The sequence below is a fragment of the Homalodisca vitripennis genome, unplaced genomic scaffold (genome assembly GCF_021130785.1).
Source record: "Homalodisca vitripennis isolate AUS2020 unplaced genomic scaffold, UT_GWSS_2.1 ScUCBcl_541;HRSCAF=2789, whole genome shotgun sequence".
Lineage (NCBI taxonomy): Eukaryota > Metazoa > Arthropoda > Insecta > Hemiptera > Cicadellidae > Homalodisca > Homalodisca vitripennis.
The window spans coordinates 10952-35823 of NW_025776686.1; the positions used below are offsets into that span (position 1 = coordinate 10952).

Consider the following 24872-nt stretch of genomic DNA (forward strand, 5'->3'; position numbering starts at 1 on the left):
TAACTGTGAATAATTATTACGTTCAGTGTTTTTGTATTGTGTTATTTTGTTTTAGTAAGAAGCTTATTTCATAAGCAATATGTGTGACCGCGTGAAATCATCAAAACTGAAGGGTAGAGTTTTGCACAGTCAAAGTCGTGAAATTGTCAGTAATGTATATACATTCATGAAAAAGGAGGCTGATGAAAAAACTTTAAGTATACCCTTGGCAAAGGCCCGTGTCCGAACAGCAGTAGCTACAGGCGTCTCAGAACGTGAAATCTCAAGAATTAATAAAGAGCTTAAAAATTTAACCGTTAATAATGACAATGGTGAAAGTAGCTTTCTCACCCCAAACAAATTGAAAAGAAATCGTAAAAAGCCTATTACAGGATTGGATGACTTTGACAAAGCTCTGATAAGGCGAGTTGTGTACGAGTTCCATCTTCTAAAAAACAAGCTACCAACTGTATCTTTGTTACATGAAGAATTGAAACAGCGGATCGACTTTAAAGGGTCAAAATCAAGCCTCAACAACATTCTTAAAGAACTTGGTTTTCGATGGAGAAGGACACAAAATAACCGCAAGCTTTTGATCGAGACTAATGAAATAAGAGAGAATTTCGTATTTAAGAGCACTCAAACGTTATAGAGATGAAGGACGTCCAATTATATACTTAGACGAGTCTTATATACTGACAAGTCATGTGTCAAGTTCATCGTGGTCTGACGAATCAACTAAAGGAATGCGTGTTCCCATTTCGAAAGGGGAACGGTTGATCATGATACACGCAGGAAGTGAAGCTGGTTTTGTTCCCAATGCATTGACAATGTGGAAGGCATCGAGTCATTCGGGTGATTACCACGATAACGTGAATACGGAATCAATGATGAAATGGATGAGAGAAAAACTTCTGCCTAACATACCACCAAGATCAGTTATTGTTGTTGATAACGCCCCCTATCACAATGTACAAAAAGACAAAGCACCTACTTCAAAAAGTAAGAAACAATTGATGAAAGATTGGCTTTCTAAACATCAAATACCTTTTTCGGATGATTTGCTAGTCCCGGAGCTGTACAGGGTTATTCTCCTAAATAAACCGAGATTTGTTAGGTATGAGCTTGATGAACTAGTGACCAGCAGTGGAGGACATGTTGTGCTTCGGCTCCCACCATACCACCCGGACTTAAACCCTATTGAACTCATTTGGGCTGAAGTGAAAAACTACGTAGCCAGTAGAAATATTCAGTGCAGTTTTTCAAGTATTAAGTCTTTAGCGGAAGAAAAGTTTTCACTTATATGTGCAGAGGAATGGGCCAGAAAGTGCGAACACGTGAAAAAAATTGAAAATGATTATGCTTCAGCTGAGCCCCAAATCGACAATCTCGTGGAATCAATGATCATTTCACTCGGCAGCAGTGACAGTGAAAGCAGTGAAAACGCGCCAGATGACTTGAGCGGCATTGAAGACTTGGGTGATTTGAGCGGCATTGAAGATTTGGATTGAAGCGTATGTATTAACTTTGTACATATGTTATTATTATTTATTAACCCTTTCCGGGCCAGGCGGCAATATATTGCCGCCATAGATCGTGTCTGAAAAGTGCCAGGCGGCAATATATTGCCGCCTTGATATTCGTAATTTTCTTTAAAAAATACGACATCAAATGATTAAAGTTTTATGTTTTTTTATTCCCTGGTATATTTGTAGATATTTAATATGAATATAATTTTTATTTTGGAGGTCTATGCATTTTTATTTCGTAATTGTCACGTGACATTATCAGGTGACTCGATCTATTGTATGCAATCGTACCATTGTATGCTGGATTCTTCTTCATTATTTTATTTTGTGGTTGTAAATATTAGTAGTGTTACCTCCTTAGCTATTGTGTGTAGTAGTTACAATGACTGACAATTTGCGATCTGACGGGAGTGAAATTGTAAGTAGCATATTTGTAAATAGAAAAAGTGTAAATAAAATTGTGTAAATATTTCTTGGTAAATAGTGTTTTTAACTGTATTGAAACTGCTTATGGATCCTACAATCATCTGTTTACCGGTACATCCGTAATGTGAATATTTATTTTAAGTTTCTTGCAGTTAAGAGTCAGTTGCTTTATCACTTGTTGCGAAGTACAATTATGCGTATTTATACAAAATGTGTCATAAAAAATTTATTTATGACAGAAATAACACAAAATTTTGTATGGTTGTTCCTTTATAAATGTACAATATAATAACATAGCTTTCTACAGTAAAATTATTTTTCCTTTTTTAGTTATTTACGAAAAAAATTAAAAAATTAATTTTTTTTTATGTAATCCATTAAAACATTATTTTTTTTAAATTTTAAATTACTTAAAACTACATCTTTATATTTTTTTGTTGATAGTATATATCTATACGAGTAATTTGGTGCAACTTTTAGGTCATTCTCTAATGTTTATGAAAAGTTATAAATTTTAATCTAAGAGACTGCAAAATCGCCAATTTTAGCCTGGCACTTTTGACTAGTCACAAGGGGATAGATATGTGAAAAAATTTTGCAACATCTCATATTTGGTCCTGGCCCTGAAAGGGTTAACATGTTTTAAATTACTTCTGTCATTAAAAAAACTGTGGAGAACGTTGAATACAACACTGTTCTGTTCTATTCTATTATGTAAGGATCTAGCTTTATATTTAAGCCATTTAAAGGCAGTTTAAGATTTAAAATGTTAAAACTGAACTTTTATCCTTATTTTATCCTAGAAAATATATTAGGTGAGGTTTATAGGTAAGCCAAAATGTCATTGCTTTCACGCTAAAAGAACTGAAGACTGGGAACTGAAGAACTGAGACTGGGAGAAGCTCGCGTGCCGAGTGTTTATAAATATTAAGATAACGCTTAATTTCCCCCGGAATGAGGGGTCGTAGAAAAAAGTGTTTTAGACAAAAAATGCAGTTTAATCGATTTTCTAAAACTTTTCCACGGGAAGTTTGATACTGACAGAATAATAAAAAACTTCCTCGCAGAGCGAAAATTTCATGTCATAAAATTAACCAAACTAAAACTGTACTTGGTTTTTACTAATTTAGACATTATTATTTTAGAATTGACATTTTTTATACGTATTGGTTGGAAAGACAAGAATGTGTTCTTTAATTTGATATAACTTTTATTACGATAAAGTAATGGCAAAATGCTCATTTCATGTGTTGAATGGAATGAGTTTTGTGAAACGTTGCGCATGACAGCGAAATAGAACCTCGAGCGAGCCGAACCTTAGTTGAACGGCTAGTAGTGCCAGAGCCGCGCGCCCAGACTAATTATTTCATCTGTACCACAGCGGGGACTGTGGAAAACCACCTAAATGTATCAACTGTAATGGGGACCATCCTAGTAATAGCAAAGGATGTCCTGAATTCAAAAGACAAAAATGTATTGTCGAAAGAATGAGTATATAAGGAGTCCTATATAGAAGCCAGCAAATATCATTTACCTAATTACACTTCAGATTCTAGAATCGGTAATAGATTTAATAACAGTTAACTAAAAAAAAGCTACTTATGTAAAAGTGATAAAGATTGATGTAAATGATTCAAATAATTTTACCGCAAAGACATATCGGCATAATCATTATGCACATGAGAACAACCGGTACCTTCCACTTTTGGATTAAGAATTCAAGGAACACAACAATATTGGGACTAGTAGCTCTAAGACAGAAATGAATTATAACAGCCCACATAGAGGGTACAATTCCAGGAAACCTAGCTATAGAGCGGGTAACAGAACTAAATCTTATATAAATTTAACCAATTTGGACTCTGAATCAAATCAGTCAAGTCCTAGTCCTATTGTGGGCAAAATAACTGTACCAGAACAGTCCACTGTAGTTGACAGGGAACAAAAAACTCTAAATAAAAAAGAGTGGAAGATAAAATTAGAGAATGTTTCAAAAATACATTGGAATCTAGTAAACAAACTACGTGGACAATATCTGGTAGTAACAGAAATAGTAAAAATAGTACGATACGATCTGCACAGTTCAAAGGTAAATCAAATTCTAGTAAACAAAAAAATAGTTAGTTTATTGAAATACTTTGAGCTATAATTCTTTTTTAAATCAACAAACATGTCTAATCTTGCTATTTTGCAATGGAATGCTAGGTCACTTAAACTTAAGTGGCATGAGGTGCTAAATGTATTAGCTCAAAATAGTATCGATATAGCACTAATACAAGAAACTTGGTTAAAGATAGATGATAAGCTATCGATGATAATTATAGGTTCGTCAGGGTAGATAGAGGTGATTCGTATGTTGGAGTTGCTTTTAATAGAAACAAAAGTATAAGATATAATGTTATAAGAGAGAGTATAACAACGATGTGTTACAGTTGTTAGCTATAAGATTTGAGAAGACTAACCATCCTATAAATGTATATTGTACTAACATAATATACACCAATCTTTTTGGTACAATGCATTATTCTTGAATGATGGTGGTCAGACACTAATTGGGGGGGGGGATTTTAATGCTCCCCACCCCTTTTGGAATTGTAATAATGCGGATATTAGAGGTAATGCAATATTCAAGGATATAGTAACTCCAATTTTATTCTGGTTAATGATCACAACCATACTACTGTGCCAAATTTATATAATAGGCAATCAACCTTAGATTTAACCTTCATTACACCTAGTTTATACTCTCAGCTATTGACATGGAAGGTAGGTAATGATCCCATGGGAAGTGATAATTACTCCATTTACATGCAGTTTAAAATAAATTTAAGTAATATAATTAGAACAACCTCAAATCTACTTACTCAATGGAGTAATGTGTGAATAAAAACTAGTATATAAAATAAGATGATTTTATTCAGTAAATAAACAAAACCCATACAAAAAAAAAATATATATATATATACAAAATTGTGTGCAAGTAGGTGCTTGCGTGAGAAAAACATGAAAACGTTACTAAGTTCAATTTAACAAAAAAAACAATTTCCTCACTGAATATTCAAATACGCCATCATATTGGCACGCTTGTCTTTGCCTCTTAATGTTGTGTCGGGATTTTCATAACGAACCACCCCAGGTTGGTCATCTTCATTTGGGACGCTATCAAGATCCCCATACTCAAAGTCATCCTTTAGATACTTGGCAATGTTGTGTAGCACAGCGCAACTGACTACCACTTGTGGAATGTTGTTTAATGCAACTCTAACACAGTTTCCCAGGATTGGGAATCTCCTTTTTAACTGGCCAAAACATCTTTCTATTATAACCCTTTCTCTAGCATGGATTAGATTGAACTCTCGTACTTGATGCGTTCGTGGAGGCTTGAACGGTGTAATCAACCACGGCGATAAACCGTATTCTGAATCTCCTAAAAGACAAACTGCTCCATCATACTGTGACACGATGTCTCTGACATGACTATTCCTCCATACTCTGCCGTCGTGAACACTGCCGGGCCACTCTGCACTAATACTTGTAAACTGTTCCAATGCATTGCATGTTGCCTGGACATTTATACTAGGATATCCTTTTCTACAAATATACTCATCACCGTCCAGCCCAGGCTTTTGTATCTCAATGCAAGGGCACCAATTACAGACGGCAAACGAAAATGTCTCTGCCACAAAACTTTAGCCTCGGTCATATCTTCAGCTGTAGTTGGAAACCGTATCCAATTGTGTGATTGTTCAACTACTCTACTCATCACGTACCTTATAGTCTTGTTGGCAGTAGTACGATATACACCCACATCTTGAGCTACACCAGACTGAAAGCCAGGATCACCCACAAACCTCAGAAATATTTCCATTTGCTGTCTTCTGTAAATACCAGCGCCACGAGTATCACTTTCTTCAAGAAACTGTGCCGCAAGGAAATCAACACTCTCACTGTTAAACCTTAACAGTTCTTTAAAATTACGTTCGTTTATTTCAGAGCGAACAGAATAAATTTTACGTTGACGAATAAGCGTAAACTCAGCAATGATCAACAACAAACTGTGGACCGAGCAGATAGGTAGTAAATGCTAGGAAAAAGTCTAGCATGCCCCAGACCAGGCTTGAAAATATTGAAGCATATGCTACAGAACAATCTACTTCAAAAGTTTTATTCACACCATTTTATAAGAATTTACTACTCGTCCGGGAAAACTCTAGAACTTACTACCCCTAGCAAGTGCTAGTGTGTTTATTCACACAAAAACGTAGCATTTACTTAAGAAATCCCTAATATTTGCTTATACTAGTTTTTATTCACATGGCCCATTGGAGTCAATGTAGGATAGTTGTGAAGATGTAGCAGCACATTTGTTGCAGTGCCAAATTTCAGCTTCAGCCTTTGTATTTTTTTAGTATTTTGCTGTCGATATTTATACACTTGGTGTAGAACAACATTGCGCAAGGTCCTGTACAGCGTATGGCTGAGTACTTAACTCCTATAGTGCACACCCCACATGGGTACTTTGATGAGTTTTTGTTATTATTTTGAGATAGTTTTAAGTGGTAAGGAGTGTTTTCAGCTCAGGACCAATTTAAGTCTTGACAGAAGTTCCAGTATTTAATAAAAAAAGTTGAAGATGAGTATATGAGTACACAGTGTTGAATGGAGATTTGGCTAACTTCTCTGGTCGATTGAATAAATAAAAGAACAGTTTTGAATGGAGATTTTGCTGACTTCTCTGGTCGACAGAATAATTTTTCTCTGGCAGTACTCAGTGGCAACTACTCAGTTCATCACCACTGATACACCTTGTCAAGTAATAAACTATATAAAATGATAAATATTTATTCAGGTTGGTGTTAGGTAAAACCGAGTTTGTGAGAGGCAAATAATTTAACAGCGAGTCAGTCTCTTATATTATATCATATAACAGAGTCAATTCTTCAAAGTAGAAGTGTGTCAGAAGGAATGAATAATTTTATTTGATTATCAGGTTTAATCAAGTACCGTGTCAAGTAGAATAATCTAGTCAAGCAGTGAGAGTGAGATGGTAGTATACAGCTTGGCTATTTCCTGTTGTAAGATAATAACAGACTGTTGGTAATAACAGAAGTGTAAAATTTTGTTTGTTGATTTTGGGGAGTAATCTAATTCCTTGTCATAAAGTGGAACCCAAGCAGCCTAAGCTAGATATGTGGTGGGAGTCAGATGTAGATAAATGACAGCAGACATTAGGTGCACAGTCAGCAGCTCCAGGTCAGTGCTCCAGTGTGACATACGTGTACATAGCACTGCAGGCCACTTGCTACTGAGACGGAAGTCGGTCACTGTTGTTGAATTGGCATGTTCAAGTGTTGTACATCTGGCAAGAGTGACATCATATATTTTACTAATATATTGGAGCAATTGGCTTGAAAATTAATTAGTTTCTTAATGTCAAATGAAGAAACTCTTGTTTAATATAGTCAAATTTATAGTATTATTGTGACCTAAAAATATGCGTAATAATAATGCATAGCTTTTTGAAATTGAGTCAGTTACTTGTGTTGTTCTATTTTCTTGGATCTTTATAAGTGAGTGGACTTACAGTTGTTCCAGGTAGGTTGTGTGCAAAAAGATAGTAATGGTTGTTGGATAATTACCACATATTATACACTTTTCACTGGAGTCAGTCAGCCATGTTTGTTTTGTCAAAGAAATGAACACTCTGCACCTGCCTCATGTGTCCAATGCCTAGTATCTGAAGTGAGCACTGACGATGACATTATGTTTTCGTAACCAATATTTGACACTGGAAATACAATGTAAGTTACTGTAATTATTTACACTTATTTAATTTAGATTTAGTTATAAGAAAGTGACGTTTACAAAAGTTTTTCTTGTTAAAATGTTTTAAATATTGCAAAATTTATGTATATTTATTTTTTCTATAAATTGCATAATTGTTATGTATAAAACTATTGTAATTTGCACGTTGTACATTTCAATACATTATAATATAACATGATGCTTCCATTTGTTTATAGAGAATTAGTAGTAGTTAAATCTTGGATTATATATGATTATATATATCATATACTCGTATGATATAAATAAAGGGAAATTTATATATATCATAATATATATAAAGCGAAAAAGGGAAAAATCGGTACAGACAGGATTTTTTAGATAAACATTTTTAAATAATAGTTTCTTACTGCCCTAAGTCTATATTATTACCAGATTTATTTTTCACACCAAGAGCCACTCACCCTGTACATTATATTCTATATATAAGGCTATGCAGTTGCATATAATGACGGTATACGAATTATTTCCTAAGTTCCAATTCAGTCAGTAGACCGTCATTATGCGTTGTACAAAATATCAACATTTCCTGTTTACAAGGAGACTATTGATAAGTATGTGAGCCTTGAGTATGTGAGCGATTACTTGGCGGTGGCCAATGACCACAGAGATATGCGATCTAACTGAGAGAGACTTGAAGAGCTGCACCAAAGGGAGGTGAATTTGTCAAATGCACTGAGAGATGTCTCAAATGTGTGGAACATCGGTGAAAAAATAATACTTGTAGTGTCTGGCAATGCCAGTAATGTGACAAAGGTTATAAAAGACATCTTAAGCTGGAAACACTTGGGTTGTTTAGCACATTGCCTACATTTAAGAGTGGAGAGTGAGAACATTACAGTAGTATTAGAAAATATCATGAAAATAGTATCATATTTTAAAAGAAGCACAAAAACAACAGAATGGCTCTTGACCTACCAAAAATAAAATAATGAAAATGGTAATGCATCCAAGAAGTTAGTCCAAGACGTTTCGACAACGTCTGGAACTGCACATTCGTTATTCTAAAGAGGTTCTTGCTTCTCCATGAGCCTTCAAAATCAGAACTTGCACCTTTGTAAATAACACAGACGTATATAACAGGATGAGCAAGAGGATATTTTTGAAATTTATTAACGTAGTGATATAGGGTGCATACGTCCATGTAGTGTATATGCTGTATATTTTCCGCACAAAAGTGATACATTACGGTCAGTTCTTCCCACAAAAAATGCGTCTTGTGGATATAGAGACAAGGTTTTCAACACTGGGTGAGTTTCCAAGTATGCTAGCTCTTGGAATGTAAAAAACTTCTTCACAATGTAATCAAAAACAGGTTTTATTTTGTGGAGTTTTTTTTTAACCATTTCGGGGTAAAGGGGCATTGTTGAAATGCAGAAATCTGTTCAACAATTTGATTCTGTTGTGAGAAATGAGATTGGCAAAACCAGGGGTAGAGAACAAAGGATTTTTTGTAAAATATTTTCGGGGTAAAGGGGCATTGTTGAAATGCAGAAATCTGTTCAACAGTTTGATTCTGTTGTGAGAAATGAGATTGGCAAAACCAGGGGTAGAGAACAAAGGATTTTTTGTAAAATATTTACCTACTTCGGGCCTCCAGATTAGACCAAGAAGTACGTAAATACCCAACAGAACGAATATCTCATTTGCATCAGTAAGTTGCCATGAATGGAACCTAAAAAATTGGCGATGGGGACGGAAAGCCAAAAACTCTTGAGCATATGCATTTGTTTGCTCAACAATCACATTCACTAATTCATCAGTGACAAAAAGTTTGAATAGTTCATAAGGGTAATTATGGTCATTTATTTGAGATGTACCTGTAAAATCTAAAGGTTTGGACCTTTCCTGATTCTCACTGTAATTTTCCCATTTGAGAGCGTCAATTTCAGCCACTAAATACGCAGGTAGTTGTAGCTCTTCGTCATTCTCTGCATCGCCATCTCCAAAATCGTCGAATACCGGCGCGTCATCTTCACTGTCGCTATCTGACGAATCATTACCAAGAAGCAACCCTTCTAACTCATCGTCATTTAGATAGTCCATGACGTACTAAATATCCGGCCCACTCACTATCACGCAACACCTATAAACATAAACTGACGGACGAAAATATAGATAGTTTCACATGTTCTACAAACAACAGACAAACAACGTGTGTATAAATAATACAAATGCGAGTTATGTTTACGTAGAGTAAATACTACAACCAATCAGCAGTTATGCACTGAAACAAAAACCTCATTGGCTGTTGTAAATCAGCAGAAGGTGACAACAGCTGTTGTTATTCTCTATCCCCCACATCTTTCAAGGCCTCTGCCGGTTAGGCTTTTGCCTTGTGTCTCGAGGGTCAAAGCCCTAGTAGCTTTCGCTACCTGTCAGTGGGGTGAAGTGTCGTGGTACAGTCGAAGTTGTAGTCGATGTCATCAGTAATCCATGGGAAGACGCAGTTGGGGGACCTCCTGGGCGCGAAGCTCACGGATGTGATCCCACGGTGAGGACTCTGCAGCTTCCTCAAGGCTCGATGTCAGGCCTTCTACGAAGCTCCTGATGGTAGGGACGTTGGACGAAGTCCTGACTACGGTGTTCCTCACGAACCGGGGCGACCCAGTGACCCGCCGGAGACACACGCTCTGGACAGCGAGCAACTGCCTCCTTGCGGTCTTGCAGGTGAGGTGGTACCATGCTGGGGCCGCATATGTGAGCACTGGTCGTATCAGAGCCGTGTAGAGCAGGACCTTCGTCCTGGTCGGTAGCTTCGTGGAGTTGAGCAGGGGGCCGATGCTGCCGAAGCCCTTCCTCGCTTGGCCACAGATCCTCTTGACGTGGTGTGTGAAGGTCAGCTTGGAGTCCAGGAGTACCCCCAGGTACTTGACTGAAGTCTTCCACGGTATGTCGTCGCCGTTGAGTGACAGGTGACGGCCTTCCGCTCGTCTCCTTGTCCTTGTGAAGTTTATGGCTTCACATTTGTTAACGTTGACCTTGATCCTCCACTTGGTCAACCAGGGCTCCAGTAGGTGCAGCTGCCGCTGGATGTAGAACCCAGCCATCCTCAGGTTGGCAGAAGTGGCCGTGAGGAGCGCATCGTCCGCGAACAGGGAGAGCTGCACTCTCGGAGCGACCGGAGTCGTTTGTGTACCACAGGTACAGGATCGGGCCGAGGACTGATCCCTGTGGCACACCAGATATCACTGGGCGGGTCGTGGAGGTGGATCGGGCAAGAAGGTCCGGAGGTGGAGATAGCTGCGGAGCAGCCGGAAAATCCTGTCAGGCAATGGAGACGATGACAGCTTGAAGAGCAGTCCCTCGTGCCACACCTTGTCGAAGGCTTTGCTCACGTCTATCAGGACCGAAGTGGAGTGGTGCTTCCTTCCTACAGCTCCGGTGATGTTGTTCAGGACTCTGCGAAGCTGAAGGGTGGTGGAGTGGTCGGTGCGGAAGCCGAATTATTCTGTCCTGATAGACGTGAAGAACTCCTCAGGGAATCTCGCCAAGACGATCTTCTCCAGAATCTTGGAGAGCACAGGCAGGAGGGAGATCGGCCTGTGGTTCTCCGGGAAGAGAGGGTCCTTGCCGGGCTTGGGTATCATGATCACCTTGGCATCCTTACAGGTGGTCGGGAAGTGAGCCAGGCGTAGGCATGAGTTGAAGATGCAGGTGATCGTGACGATCACCGAAGCCGGCAGGTTCTTCAAAGCTGGACTTCCTAAGGAGTCCGGGCCAGGGGCTTCTTTGGGCGAAGGCGGCGAATGTGGCCTTGCACTTCAAGTGTAGTCACAGTGGGCAGTAGGTCGTCTTCGTCAGGTTGGTATTCCTCCAGGTAGTTTTCAATCATTTCGCACGTGTCCTCGTCGTAGACATCCGCGTGTGGGGAGAATTGGTCTTCCATGGTGTCGGCGAAGGCCTCTGCTCGATCTCCAGGGGAGTAGACAATACCACGCTGTCCATGAAGTGGTCGATTGGTCTTCTTCTCCCCTCGAAGTGCCCTGGAGATTTTCCAGATGCCGCCGACACCACCGTCAGCTTGATGTTCCACAAAGTCATCCCACGCAGCCGCTCTGTGTTCAGCCAGGAGACGAGAGCACTTCCTGGCCTAGCGGTTGAAGGTCTGCTTGGCGTGGGGACATCGGGACTGCTGATACCCCTTCGTAGTCTGCGACGAAGGCGAATCTCCTCTCTTAACTCCTCGGGTAGAGGTGGAGTGATGTCAGTCCGGGAGAGAGGAGATGACGAGGCCGTCATAGCTTTTTGGAGGACGGAAGTCAAGTCGTGTACTAGCTGGTCCGGTGACTCGGCATGAGTTGGTGGTGGCCGATGTCTGTCAGCGAGGTGGTTTGCAAAGTGGTGCCAGTTGATCTTGGTGGGACGGGTAGGAGGATATGATGGCGCTCCGTCGTCCGAGAGGTCGAAGACAACTGGCACGTGGTCTGACGAGAGATCAGACACTGTAAACACCTCAATGTGTCCGTCCAGCGAGCCACCTAGACCGATGTCCAGTATGTCCGGGAGGTGCCGTCCATTGTGATTGTAGTGCGTGGGCTCCTCAGGTGTCAGTAGTTGGATGTGGAGTCGGTTGTCCAGGAGACGGTGGAGACTTCTGCCGTTGGAGTTGGTGTTCCGGCATCCCCAGTCCAGATGCTTTGCATTGAGGTCCCCACCAACAAGTGCAGGGGAACCAGGACGCAGCAGGGCATCAAGGCAGCGAGTTTGCAGTGTTTCTAGGTGGATTGTAGACGGAGGCAATCTCCAGTTCGGCTCCACTGTAGTGGATGGCAATCCGGGTGATCTCAGCTCCTGGGGCAGAGACTGCTGCCAGGAGACGATGGGTCACTCGCCGATGCACCATGATCGCCGAGCCTTCGCCGGGTTGGTTGTTCTGCAGCTGCCTATCGGTGCGGTATATCTGGTAATTGGGGATATTGAAGCGATCTGTCGCCCTGAAGTGAGTCTCCTGTAGAAGAGCGACGTCCACATCCATTTCAGTTAGTAGCTGACCGAGTTCCAGCCGCTTGTTTGCCAGCCCGTCGGCGTTCCAGCTGACAACTCTCAGCTTACCCATGGACGGTGGCGGACAACATGTCCATGAGGCGTGACATCAACGCCACTATGTTGGTCAGCTGAGAAAGAATCTGATTTAGTCTTACCTTGAGATCCTGAGGCAGGAGGGAAGCTGGGTTAGAAGTCGGCGTGATGTTTTGTGTGGGCGGCTGGGCTTGTAGTTCAGGGCTGGAAGCAGGCTTAGGTGGCTCAGCACGAGATCTCGGTGTGGGCCTGGGTAGTGCTGGTTTGGTAGGGGCAGGAGTGTCCTCGATTGTTGAGTTCTCTAGTTGATGAGAGGCAGGGGGTTGACGTGTCTCGGAGGTTGAGGTCTTCGGAGTTGAACGAGAACGAGCCCCCCGATTTTCCGGCTTCCGAGCTGGGCGATGACGGCGACGCCTTACCATCGCGAAGTCGTCTTCCTCCCGGTTTTCAGTGGAGGGCTCCGCGGTGTCATCTACGGTGGCAGGAGGGGCAGGAGCAGGAGCTTCTCGAGGCTTAGGAGGCTCAATCGTGGAAGGTACAGGCCTCTGAACCCTCCTGGCAACGGCAGCATACGAGAGCTGCTTCTCGTTTTTGAAGGTGACACACCCATGGTAGTTGGCAGAGTGGGCCTCTCTACAATTGCAGCATCTGGCCGGGGTTGAAGCTTCCTTCGGGCAGAGGCTGGACGGATGATTATCACCGCATCGTACGCAGCGGAGCTCACGGTGGCAGTGGCTGGAGCCATGCCCAAACCCCTGGCATCGGTTGCACTGGACTGGTCCACTAGGCCTGGTGTACTTCGTGACCTCCAGCCTGCAGATGAACAGAGTCCGGGCGGTATAGACATCAGTAGGAGGCCGGAGCCCATCGCCTCCACGGAGGGTGATGAGCCACAGGCTGGTCGGTTGTCCACGTCTTTTCTTCAGGAGCTTGGCTTCCACGATGCCATAGCCATCTCCTTGGAAAGCCTCGACGACCTCTTCCGGCGATAGGGTGGCTGGGAGACCTTTGATCACCACCTTGAGGAGGCGCTCAGTGGTCATGGCGAAAGTGTGGAACTTCAGCCCCTGTTCCTGTAAGTACCTTTGTAGTTGCCGAAAGTGGGCCACGGTGCTCGTCTTCAGCCGTAGCGTCCGAGCGGTGCAGATTGCCTCCAGGTCGCCCCCAACCAGCTGTTTCATGGTAACAGCATGGCTGGCCCATCCTTTGGGGACGTCCAGGATGATGGGAGGAATGCGTGTGGCCCTTGCTCGACGTCCATGTCTTTGCCTGCGTTGGTGTCCGTCCGTCGGCTTTTCAGCGGAAGAGTCGGAGCTGGAGCCGCTTGTCGTTTCCGCAGAACCGCAGCGGGACGGCCTGAAGTTCCAGAGTTGGCCTCAGAAGTAGCTGGATCCATCAGCTGGGCAACTGGAGCAGAAGTCCCCGGTGGTGTCAGGTGGCCTTTGGAAAGGCATTTATGGGATTCCGACCGGCGTGGGTTCCCCTGGCACTTGGTCGCCGCACCCTGGCAGCTCTCGGGGATAATCCCGACTTCACTCGGGCCCTGTTCTCTTGTCTCGGGTGACACGGCGTTGCTGGGTCGAGATGTAGTCGGCAGGTCGTGGATGGTCTCCAATGGGCCATCGGAGGTCTCCATCAGGCCGTGGGAGGTCGCTGGAGCAGCAGGAGCCGCAATCCGGGCCTCTTTTTCAGAAGAATCAACCCTAAAAATCGAGGTGGATGCTTGACCAGTCAGTAGTCCTTTATTCATGTAAACTTTATGTGGGCTCTTGTTTTTTCTTGATTTTTAATCTTCTTTGATCTTCTGAGTCTGAACTCTCTGAACATTCTGAGGGTGAATGGTTCTTGTCTTCATCTATGTCATCACTATTATCAATCAAATTGAAACTATTAAATCTATTACTATTTTGCTGATCCATTGTTTTATATGTAAACAGATTTTCCACTACACAGTAACGGTTAAGTCAGCTGAAGTAACAATCGTTAAAGGACGTATTGAGGAGTAGCACAATCGGCATGTCAACATCATCTAGTGGCAAAACGGTACACTACGAGTATTAGTTCGCGGTTACTATGATGTTGGATGCGTTACTCGACAAAGAACGTAATAAAACCGGACAGAGTAGCGCAACGAAATATTGCGTTAGCGCAAAGTAGCTGTCGAATTATTTCGTCAAAAGCCTTTAAAGGGTTAAGGATTTCGTTAACAATTTCAGCAGTAAATAAATTATCAAATTTGTCTGTAGCACTAGCCTCATTTCCCATGGCTCTAACATTACCCTTCGTATAAGGAAGTCTGATAATATTATGAGCATTCGGGCTACCTCGTCTGGTTGGTTCCTTGCGCTCCATTTCACCGTTATTTTGTTCTATCCCGCAGTTTTTTCCGTAGTAGTATACGGCAGGCTCTTCGTTTTGACTTTTATTCTCTTCTGGGTTGTCTTCTGAACTATTTTCAGATGCCATTTCGGTCTCTTGTCGCTGTAAAACATTTGAAGGCTCCAGGGGAAAAATGATCATAGTCACCGAAAAGTAGTTTTTGAGAAATAAGAATTTAAAATTTTGCATTTGTTTGAATCGTACTTTAGTGGTAAAATTTGTATGATAAAATTTGTAATTATATATACATTATTACATAAAAAGATATACATTTTTGATAAACCACTTCTTAGAGCGGAATGAATATGAAACAGCATTTTCTTCTCAAACTGCAATTTAGACCGGCAAAAAAAACGATCACAGTCTATGAAAAAATGCCAAAAAACGATCATAGTCTATCGTATTCTTTATTAAATTGGTTAATAGGTAAGGTTAATTCAATAATACACCTGGTTGTATTGAAAAATTCAGTCTGTATGATAACATTAGAAGAAAGAATAATTAATATTGTCATATAGTGTAAAAATGAAGTCAAAGACTAACAAATGTTCAGTGAAATAAACACATAGACAAAATCTCTTTTAGTTGTCTTCGTCATCCACTTCGGATTTACTCTCAACTTGAATAGCGGGGGTAAGATTTTCCAAAAGCTCTTTCCCACTGGATTGCAGAAGCGTTTCAGATGCATAAAGTCCTGAAACAGCCTGGCTTACCAGTAACGGGCCAGCATACATAGGTTTCAAGAGATCTGTGTTGTACGGTGTTGGTTCAACCTAAGGGTTAGAGGACGTTTTTACTTGTTTAGATCTTCTCACGGGTTTTTTTAGCACACTACTTGCAGTCAAGGATCCTGAAAATGAGTCTGTGCAAAAAATGTCCAACGTCTTCTTTGGTTTGACGATAAAACTACCAGAGCTGCAAAAGAAGTAAATGCTCCTGCTGCAGCGGTCTCAAAACTGTTCAATGAGTCGGTAGAGAACTTCCAAAAGAGCTTTTCTTTGGGATGTTACACTTGTGTTGATGAAATTGCTCGCCAAGTTCAGGGGTAAATGTAAGTTTAACCCCCTAACCGCCATGCCGGAGTTATCTCGTTTTGCCGTAATCAGCTGTTTTGTTTACTCGTTATCAGCCGTATCCGAGTTGTTTATGCTATATTTGACTGCACTGGTGTCTTGGAATACTGTCGCTCAATTAGTGCTGTATTCTGGTGGATATTTCCGAAACTACTTGCACTGCACCAAGAACCACTGCAGAAGAGACCAAAACAATTTTTTGGGTCGAGAAAACGTAAGTTATCTGAGAATGAAAGTGTAAATTTAGAGAATGAGCCTGGTCCATCTAGACATAGTCCTCTTCCTTCCACTCCAGATTCTTCTATTCCTAACTAAAAAAGAAAGTTAAAAAAAAAAAATTATGACCAAGTCTGAATATTTATGATTCATTTATTGAGGAACCAGGTCAGTGCTATGCCATTCTAAATATTAAACACCTCGAGGACTTACTAAAACAAATAGCAGTTTGCTCAAAATGTGGGGAAAGATTGGCTTTCAGTGCATCTAACAGGCTAGGCCTAAGTGTAAAGTTATTAATTAAATGTACTGGATGTTTATTTGAAGTATCTAAGCATAATGATAAAAGGAAAAACACTGAACCATCAGAGCTAAACACTAGGATAGTATATGGGTTTAGATGTATTGGTAAAAGGGAGGAGGAAGCAAAAACAGTTTGCGGTGTCATGAATTTGCCTAACCCCCCGGCATTCAATAATTATAGAAAAAGGCTTTGTAAAGCAGTCAAAGAGGTTTTTAAATAGAGTTTTAAAAATGCTGTGGAAGAAGCTGCTATTGACAATGAAGGTGATAGGGATACTCTTTGTGTGGCGTTGAATGGTACGTGGCAGAGAAAGTCATTTAAATACATTTTTCTTTAAAAACAGAGTTAGTTTATATTCTTCCAGGTACTCTGTCCTTTAATTTCTAGTTTCTTATGTAGGAGCGTAAATTTGTTTATTGAAATTTTTTTTTGCTCCATACGTAAACAATTTGTTGTTGATAAGTCTTTGAATAAACGTGGATTTTATATTTATTGTGTACAATTTTCTTAATATTATTTTCCCATAGACTATTAATAGAATTAATATGAAACCCACTTATACAGACTAGTATGAAAACCACATAAGTAATAAAAACTCGTACATCAAAGCTGTTATTAAAATGCAAACCTTGTATGTCATTTTTTAAATATTAACAAAAATGATAGGATGAAATAAAGTTAGTTATTCTATTTAAAACAAATTTTTATTATTTTCAAAATAAAACAGTTTTGAAAACGTCCTATAATAACAATAAAAAACAGTTTTTATTGCCTCCTGTAAAATTTCATATTTTTGATTTACAAGGTTTTACATTTAAGGTGACGATATACTGTCCTATTCACACGCTCACAAAATGGGTAAAGAAAGAAAGAAACACTTCTATAATGAGGTAAAGTTGGGACCATATGGCACTTTCTAACATTGAACCTCTTAAAAAATTAATCTTAATAATGCACATTAGGGCTACTATTGGTGGACATCCTCCAGTTAGTCTACTGAATAGTTTAGTAGAATGTTCAGCCGAAATCGATTTCAAGACATACTGGCTTATTTACATATGGTGGACACAAGAAACCTTCCCAAACCTAAGGAACCAGATTATGATCCTTGTGCTCGTGTACAACATCTCATAGACCACATGAATCAAATTTCTAAGCGTCATTACACTCCCAACAAATTTCTATCTATTGATGAGAGTATAATACTTACCAAATGTCACAATCTTCTGATGCAGTATATACCCAAAAACACCACAGATTTGTTGTCAAGTTGTGGTTGCTGTGTGATGCAGTAACACACTATTGTGTCCATTTTTTTCTCTACAAGGGAGCCAAAAATACAGAAAGAGTCAAAGAAACGGGTCTTGGTTACAATGTTATCACTAAACTTCTCGATGTTGGAGGGTGTTTTTGAGGAAAGATTTCCATTTATTTGTGGACAATTTGTTTACCTCCATTAGACTAGCTAAATCTTTGTATGAAAAGTTTACACATATTACAGGTACAATCCGAATGAATGGGAAAGGGATTCCTCTAGAAATGTAAGAAAACTATACAATTTGACAGAGAAAATATAAAAGAAAAATATAATGTTGTTGCTAGGATACAGACAGAGAAAACTCAGAAAACACCTGTCCTCTTGCTGTCAACTGATGCAAAGGCTGGAGAACAACAACAATAAAAAAGGGGAAACAAAATCTATACAACTAGTAAACCCAGTTTTCTAACCACGTTCCCTTTCTCAAAACCAATCTCAATCCTGCAATCTCTTTTGTTGCATCTCCAATGATCACTTCTGTCCGATAAACTAAGAGTCATGTCGTGATTGTTTGCACAAACCCGAGTATGATGTAAAATCCCTTTACTGCTTTGTTTTTGTTATTAATTTCCCACTGGAGCCCACTCACTCCATACAAAATGTATTTTTTCACGTAAAACCGGTAAGAGTTTTTTACAGGTTGGCAAAACTCTTTTTTCTGAATAAAAGTCCCTAATGACATTCACAATCACTCGCCTGTCGAACTCGTCTATTTTAATTTTGTATTGATCACATCTTTGACGTTTTTTACCAGGGCTCATCAGTTTTTCTGCAGGAATGGATTTTGCTTCTTTTCTTATTCTTTTTATTGATTGTTTCGTTGTCTGTCCCTCCACACACGTCCTACAGGATGCAGCCCCTTGATGTCTCTTTCTACTCACCCCTTAAATCAAGATGCCGAAGTGAATGTGATTTGTACATGAGGTCATCTAACCTGTTGAAGATAACACCATACGAAATAGCTGGGCTCTTCAATAAAGCCTATTGTAAAGTTGCGACAATGACGAATGCAGTGGCCGGTTTCAAAGACACTGGAATTCATCCAGTTAATCCTGATGTCTTCACAGACATCGATTTTCTCCCGGTAGATACCCTCTTATCTAGCCTTGAGGTATCTGAGATCGTCGTGGAAAATGATGAAGTTATCGAATCTCCAATTTGCTAACCGCAAAATACTCCTGATGCTGGTAAAGCACCTAATGGTTCACTTGACAACGACCAGTCTGTGCAGACCGTCCACATCTCGACAAGGAAATGATGCCTTGAGGCAGGATCTGACACTGGAAAGTTTGATACCACTGCCAAAGAAAATGCCTGTAGGAACACGAAAAAGGGCTAAAAAACAACATTCAAAAGTACTGACCTCTACCCCACAAAAGAATTTATTATTAGAGAGGATGAAGATAAAAGACGAGAAAGAACGGGGGGAAAGAGTTGAAAAGGAAACGAAGAATTGAGAATGGAAAGAAAAATTATTTGACCCAGAAAGATAAGAAAACTAAAAAAATAAACAAAGGAAAGAAAGCTATAGTACAGTCAATCTGTAACTTTTTTTTGAGGCGACTTACCTAAGAGCTGTTTTATGCGGAAATGGATAGAAAGGCATCCCATAAGCTTAACTCCAAAAACTCGGAATGGTTTGTCAAGACGATTTTGAGAAAACTCAAAAAGTTTTTGGATTTGAAATATCTCTGAAATGGTTGGTTTTTTTTCGGAAAATTGTTGAGGACAAAAAATGTTGGGGGCAATATTATCTACAACTTTTCTCATTGGGTCGATATGCTGCGATGAAAAGTACAATTAATAGATGGCGCTAAAGTACCAAAAAAGCGTTTTTTTTTATTTTTTACAGAGAAAAAATTTTTTAAACGCACAACTGTCAATGAGAAAGTTGTTCATCTCAAAAAAACCTATAAAATTGATACATAAATCTTTATTTTCCGACTTACCGTTTAGAAGTTATAGCGTGACAAACCTGTCACGCCGTAGATTTCCCATTGCTTCCGACGAGAGCAATGTCAGCGTGTGTAAACCGGTTTTGTCTCGCCACCTTTGCACACATGCCTGCAAAGGGGGCCTTTGTGCCTATGCATACCTGGTTAGTCGAAACTCGTACGTCGAATTGAAAACTCCAATGTTTACGATCTAAAAATGTCTGTTTGTTTCAAGTGCAAAAAAAGTGTTGCGAATAATGTGCCCCCTGTCGGACCGATAGGTCGAAAATCGTTGCATGAGGCATCGACAATTCGAACGGATGTTGAGATGCAGAATTTTTTAAAAGATAACTCAATCATCAACGCACACCCCAAATGCTACAAAGCATATAGTGATACACGATCAGCTGAGGCAGCTGCACGACGAAAATCCAAAGAGTTGGAAAGAAAATATTGCATTTCCATTTGCATTACTTTTTGAAGAGCGTCTTGAGTGTAAATTATTCTTGCAAATTTAATGTTCACTAAATTTTTATTCATAGCAATTTCTTTTTTACATGTTATTTCATTAATTGTTATCAATGAAACACAGAGATGAAGTAATAGTTCTGTAAAATCTCTTGCTGAAATGGAATGTTTATACAAAATTGCTGCTGAATATAATTAGTAACGATTTATTCACAATTTTATTCTTTAAAAATGATGTATTATATTTATGAAAGTTTTATTCAAGATCGTCTATTTTCAAAGGTTGCACTTAACATTTTATAGCAATTTAATTTACATTTAATAAAGCGGAAATTGTGTTTTGTGGCAAGTAACATGTTCTTATTTATTTAATAACAAATTTTTGTTTATATATATGAAATAATGTGTTATATTTTTTAATAAAGTGTTTAAACAATTAAACTTTCCAATAAGACAAATTAATTAGACGAAAATTTTTGCATGATATTGAAAGAGTATAATAAAAAAAAAATTTTAAATAATACATGAAGATTAAAAAGGAATAATAATAATAATAATAAATAAAAATAATAATAGTAGCAATGTGCAATAAAATTAAATACTGTTTTTTACTGATTCACACAGGATTATATCCGTCCCCATAATTAATATGTATGCATTTCATTTTGCAGCAGCCAAATGGATGTTGAGGAAATGGATGATGAGGAAATAGATGTTGCAAACGACGAATTCGAGCCAGGCCCTTCATCCCAAGCAGATACGGTAAACCCTACATTTGATATCAGCGTCTGTTTCATCTGTGAATTAACCATCGACAAGATCATGAAGAAAGGTGGGAAAAGATTGTTACCCGTATATACGATAAAGAAAAGTGCAGTAAAAGAACGGCTGATTAATTTGCTATCATTACACCAGAATGCTGATAGTTTAAGGATACTCTCCAAGATCAAAGATGTTGATCTAGTCCAAGTTGGGGCTAAGTACCACCCGTCATGCCTTCAAAATTTAAGCAGAAAGAAAAGTCTAGTTCAAGAACAGACAGAGCACATTATGTCATATGTTGATGTTGCAATGGAGCACATTTACTCTTACCTTGAAAATTCCGACGACTGTCAGTTTTCTATAAGACACCTTGCTGAACAAAAGGATCGCCCTAGTGAAAGAGTCATTTTAGAAAGAATTCAATCGAAGTACGGCAATGAAATTCTGACATATCAAGTACGTGGGGGGGGGGATCAATTATTTGCTTCAAAGACACCGGACGTCAGTTACTGTCCGATAATTGGTATAAAAATAGGTCGACTGACAATACCGAAGATCGAAAAAGAGTTGTGCGCGAGGCAGCAGCTATAGTTAGAGAAGAAATTTGTTCTCAGCTGTATTCAGCAGATGAGTACCGTGCGACTACTGAATTTTTAGTAGGTGCTGAAAGTGACGTCCCTGAAAGTTTGTCAATATTTCTGAATGATGTCATTATTCCTGGTAAAAGAAGAACATCGATAGATTATTGGAAAAAGCAGGTCACATCCATAGCACATGCGATTATAAAAGCAAGTCGTCCTAGGTGTTTCATTTCCAAAGTTTTGCTGGGAATCGGATGCTTCTTGAAAAAGAAATTTGCTTCAAGATTTTTAGTTGATTGTTTAGCATCTATTGGATTTTCGTGATCTTATTCTAAAGTCGAACTCCTTGAGTTATCATGCATTTCAAGGCAGCAACCACAAGTTCTATCCAGTGGTTTCTCTCAATGGGTTGCTGAAAATGCAGATTTCAATATCAATACCTTGGATGGACGAGGTTCATGGCATGTAATGGCAATGATACAGTGTGTCACCCCAGATACGTCGATCAAGGTCGAAGGTCCAGTTACCCGAAACTATCGAGAAAGAAAATCCATCGATCCAGCGGAGATAGGGCACATTGAATTAGTTCCATACGACAAACCCCCCTCTGTTGGCTTAAACGCTATCAAAGTTATGGATTTGAACAAATTGTATCCAATTCCAACATCAATCGTACCATCATTCATTGACTTGCTGTGGATGTATGGAAAATGGACTTGCGATGTATCACTTCCTGGCTGGAACGGTTTTATGGAACAGGTCACAGAAATGAAACCATTTGATTCTTCGAAGATATTATATCTTCCCTTCATAAATGCACCACCCACTGACAATGCAACAGTACTGACAACTCTGCTTCAAGCCTGCCAAGTTGGTGAATTGAGCGGTCAGGACACGAAGTTTGTAACCTTTGACCAGCAACTCTACTGGAAAGCGAGAGACATCGTTGCAACAGCTCCTCTCGAATTAAAAAAAAAGTTGTTGTTCGTCTTGGTGGATTCCATCTCATCATGTCCTTCATGGGTTCAATAGGCAACATAATGTCCGGTAGCGGATTGGAAAATGCGTGGACAACAATTTACGCCGAGGGATCGATACCGCAAATGCTTCTCGGGAAATCATATGCAAGAGCTGCAAGGGGTTACATGTTGACGAATTTGTCTCTGGCAAAGATTATCATCGACTCCTTGGATGAAGAGGAACCGGATTTCCTGGAAACACGTGAATTTCTAGACAGCATTTTAGGAGAATTGGATAGAACTTATGCCTTGGACCCAATTCACAAAACATCTGCCACATCGTTTTTGGAATCATTTGAAAGAAAACTGAATCAATTCGAACAGAGGGGACCAACAGCAAAACTTTGGGTCCAATACTTCAAGATGACATGTCTCTTAAAGCAGTTTCTTTTTTACACAATGTGCGGCTAAAACAAAAGTGAATCTTTCTTGCCTACCGCCATCTCCACAAGCGGCTAATTTTCACAGTCGACGCGTTTACCACCAAGTCCAAGCTTGGCTTGGCAAAGACATGGAGCCTACTTGATCGTGGCTTGATACCATTGGAAACAGACCTTGACCCAGCTCCAGAAAACCTTTTGAACCTCATAACATGCAGTTGTAAGACTAATAATTGTGGAGCATCTTGCGGGTGCAGGAAGGCAGGCCTCACGTGCTCAGTTGCTTGCAAGCATTGTGGCGGCGAAAATTGCAGCAATGTCCCCGTTATCGACCTTGAAAATGATTTACTTGAAGACATTGATCTGGATTTCCCATCTCAAGTTGTTCACTGGCCTTCAAATGAAATGGACAATAGCACAGATGGTGGTTCAACAACTGATTCATCAACGACATCGAGTGAGACGGAAACTCATCCCAATGAACCACAAAAAAAAGCAGAGGCGGCAAAAAAAAGTAAATAATACTATGGATTTTGGATATTGAATTTTTGATAGTGGAAAATGTCATTGATATTGTCAAACAATTACTGGATTTTGTAATAAAATAAACATGCACATGAAGGAAGCATTTTTCTTTTCCCAGCCACGATTCAATAAACAATTTCATGCATTTTTTTATTGTACGCTCAACAAAAATTATCAGCACATTTTTGGAAGAAATTAATAGTAATAAATATTAATATATAATAACAATTCACCACTTACAAAAAGATTATTTGTTCAGTTTAGAGTAATGATTTATTATGTACCCGAACTAACATCACCCTCGTCGGAAGCAATGGGAAATCTACGGCGTGACAGGTTTGTCACGCTATAACTTCTAAACTTCTAAATTGTTCATAGATGTAAATCCCATTTTCCAGAACGCTCAGATTCAAGAAACTGCTTTAAGAGACATGTCATCAAGTATTGGAACCAAAGTTTTGCTTTTAGTCCCCTCTGTTCGAATTGATTCAGTTTTCTTTCAAATGATTCCAAAAACGATGTGGCAGATGTTTTGTGAATTGGGTCCAAGGCATAAGTTCTATCCAATTCTCCTAAAATGCTGTCTAGAAATTCACGTGTTTCCAGGAAATCCGGTTCCTCTTCATCCAAGGAGTCGATGATAATCTTTGCCAGAGACAAATTCGTCAACATGTGACCCCTTGCAGCTCTTGCATATGATTTCCCGAGAAGCATTTGCGGTATCGATCCCTCGGCGTAAATTGTTGTCCACGCATTTTCCAATCCGCTACCGGACATTATGTTGCCTATTGAACCCATGAAGGACATGATGAGATGGAATTTACCAAGACGAACAACAACTTTTTTTTAATTCGAGAGGAGCTGTTGCAACGATGTCTCTCGCTTTCCAGTAGAGTTGCTGGTCAAAGGTTACAAACTTCGTGTCCTGACCGCTCAATTCACCAACTTGGCAGGCTTGAAGCAGAGTTGTCAGTACTGTTGCATTGTCAGTGGGTGGTGCATTTATGAAGGGAAGATATAATATCTTCGAAGAATCAAATGGTTTCATTTCTGTGACCTGTTCCATAAAACCGTTCCAGCCAGGAAGTGATACATCGCAAGTCCATTTTCCAT

General features: G+C 39.8%; 1 protein-coding gene across 1 annotated transcript; it reads left to right on the plus strand.

Moving 5' to 3' along the window:
- The first annotated feature begins 761 nt into the window (after window positions 1-761).
- Window positions 762-1490, plus strand: LOC124370838. Its single transcript, XM_046829139.1, has one exon. It carries the CDS (start codon window positions 762-764, stop codon window positions 1488-1490), a length of 729 nt encoding a protein of 242 aa, XP_046685095.1.
- Window positions 1491-24872: the final 23382 nt, after the last annotated feature.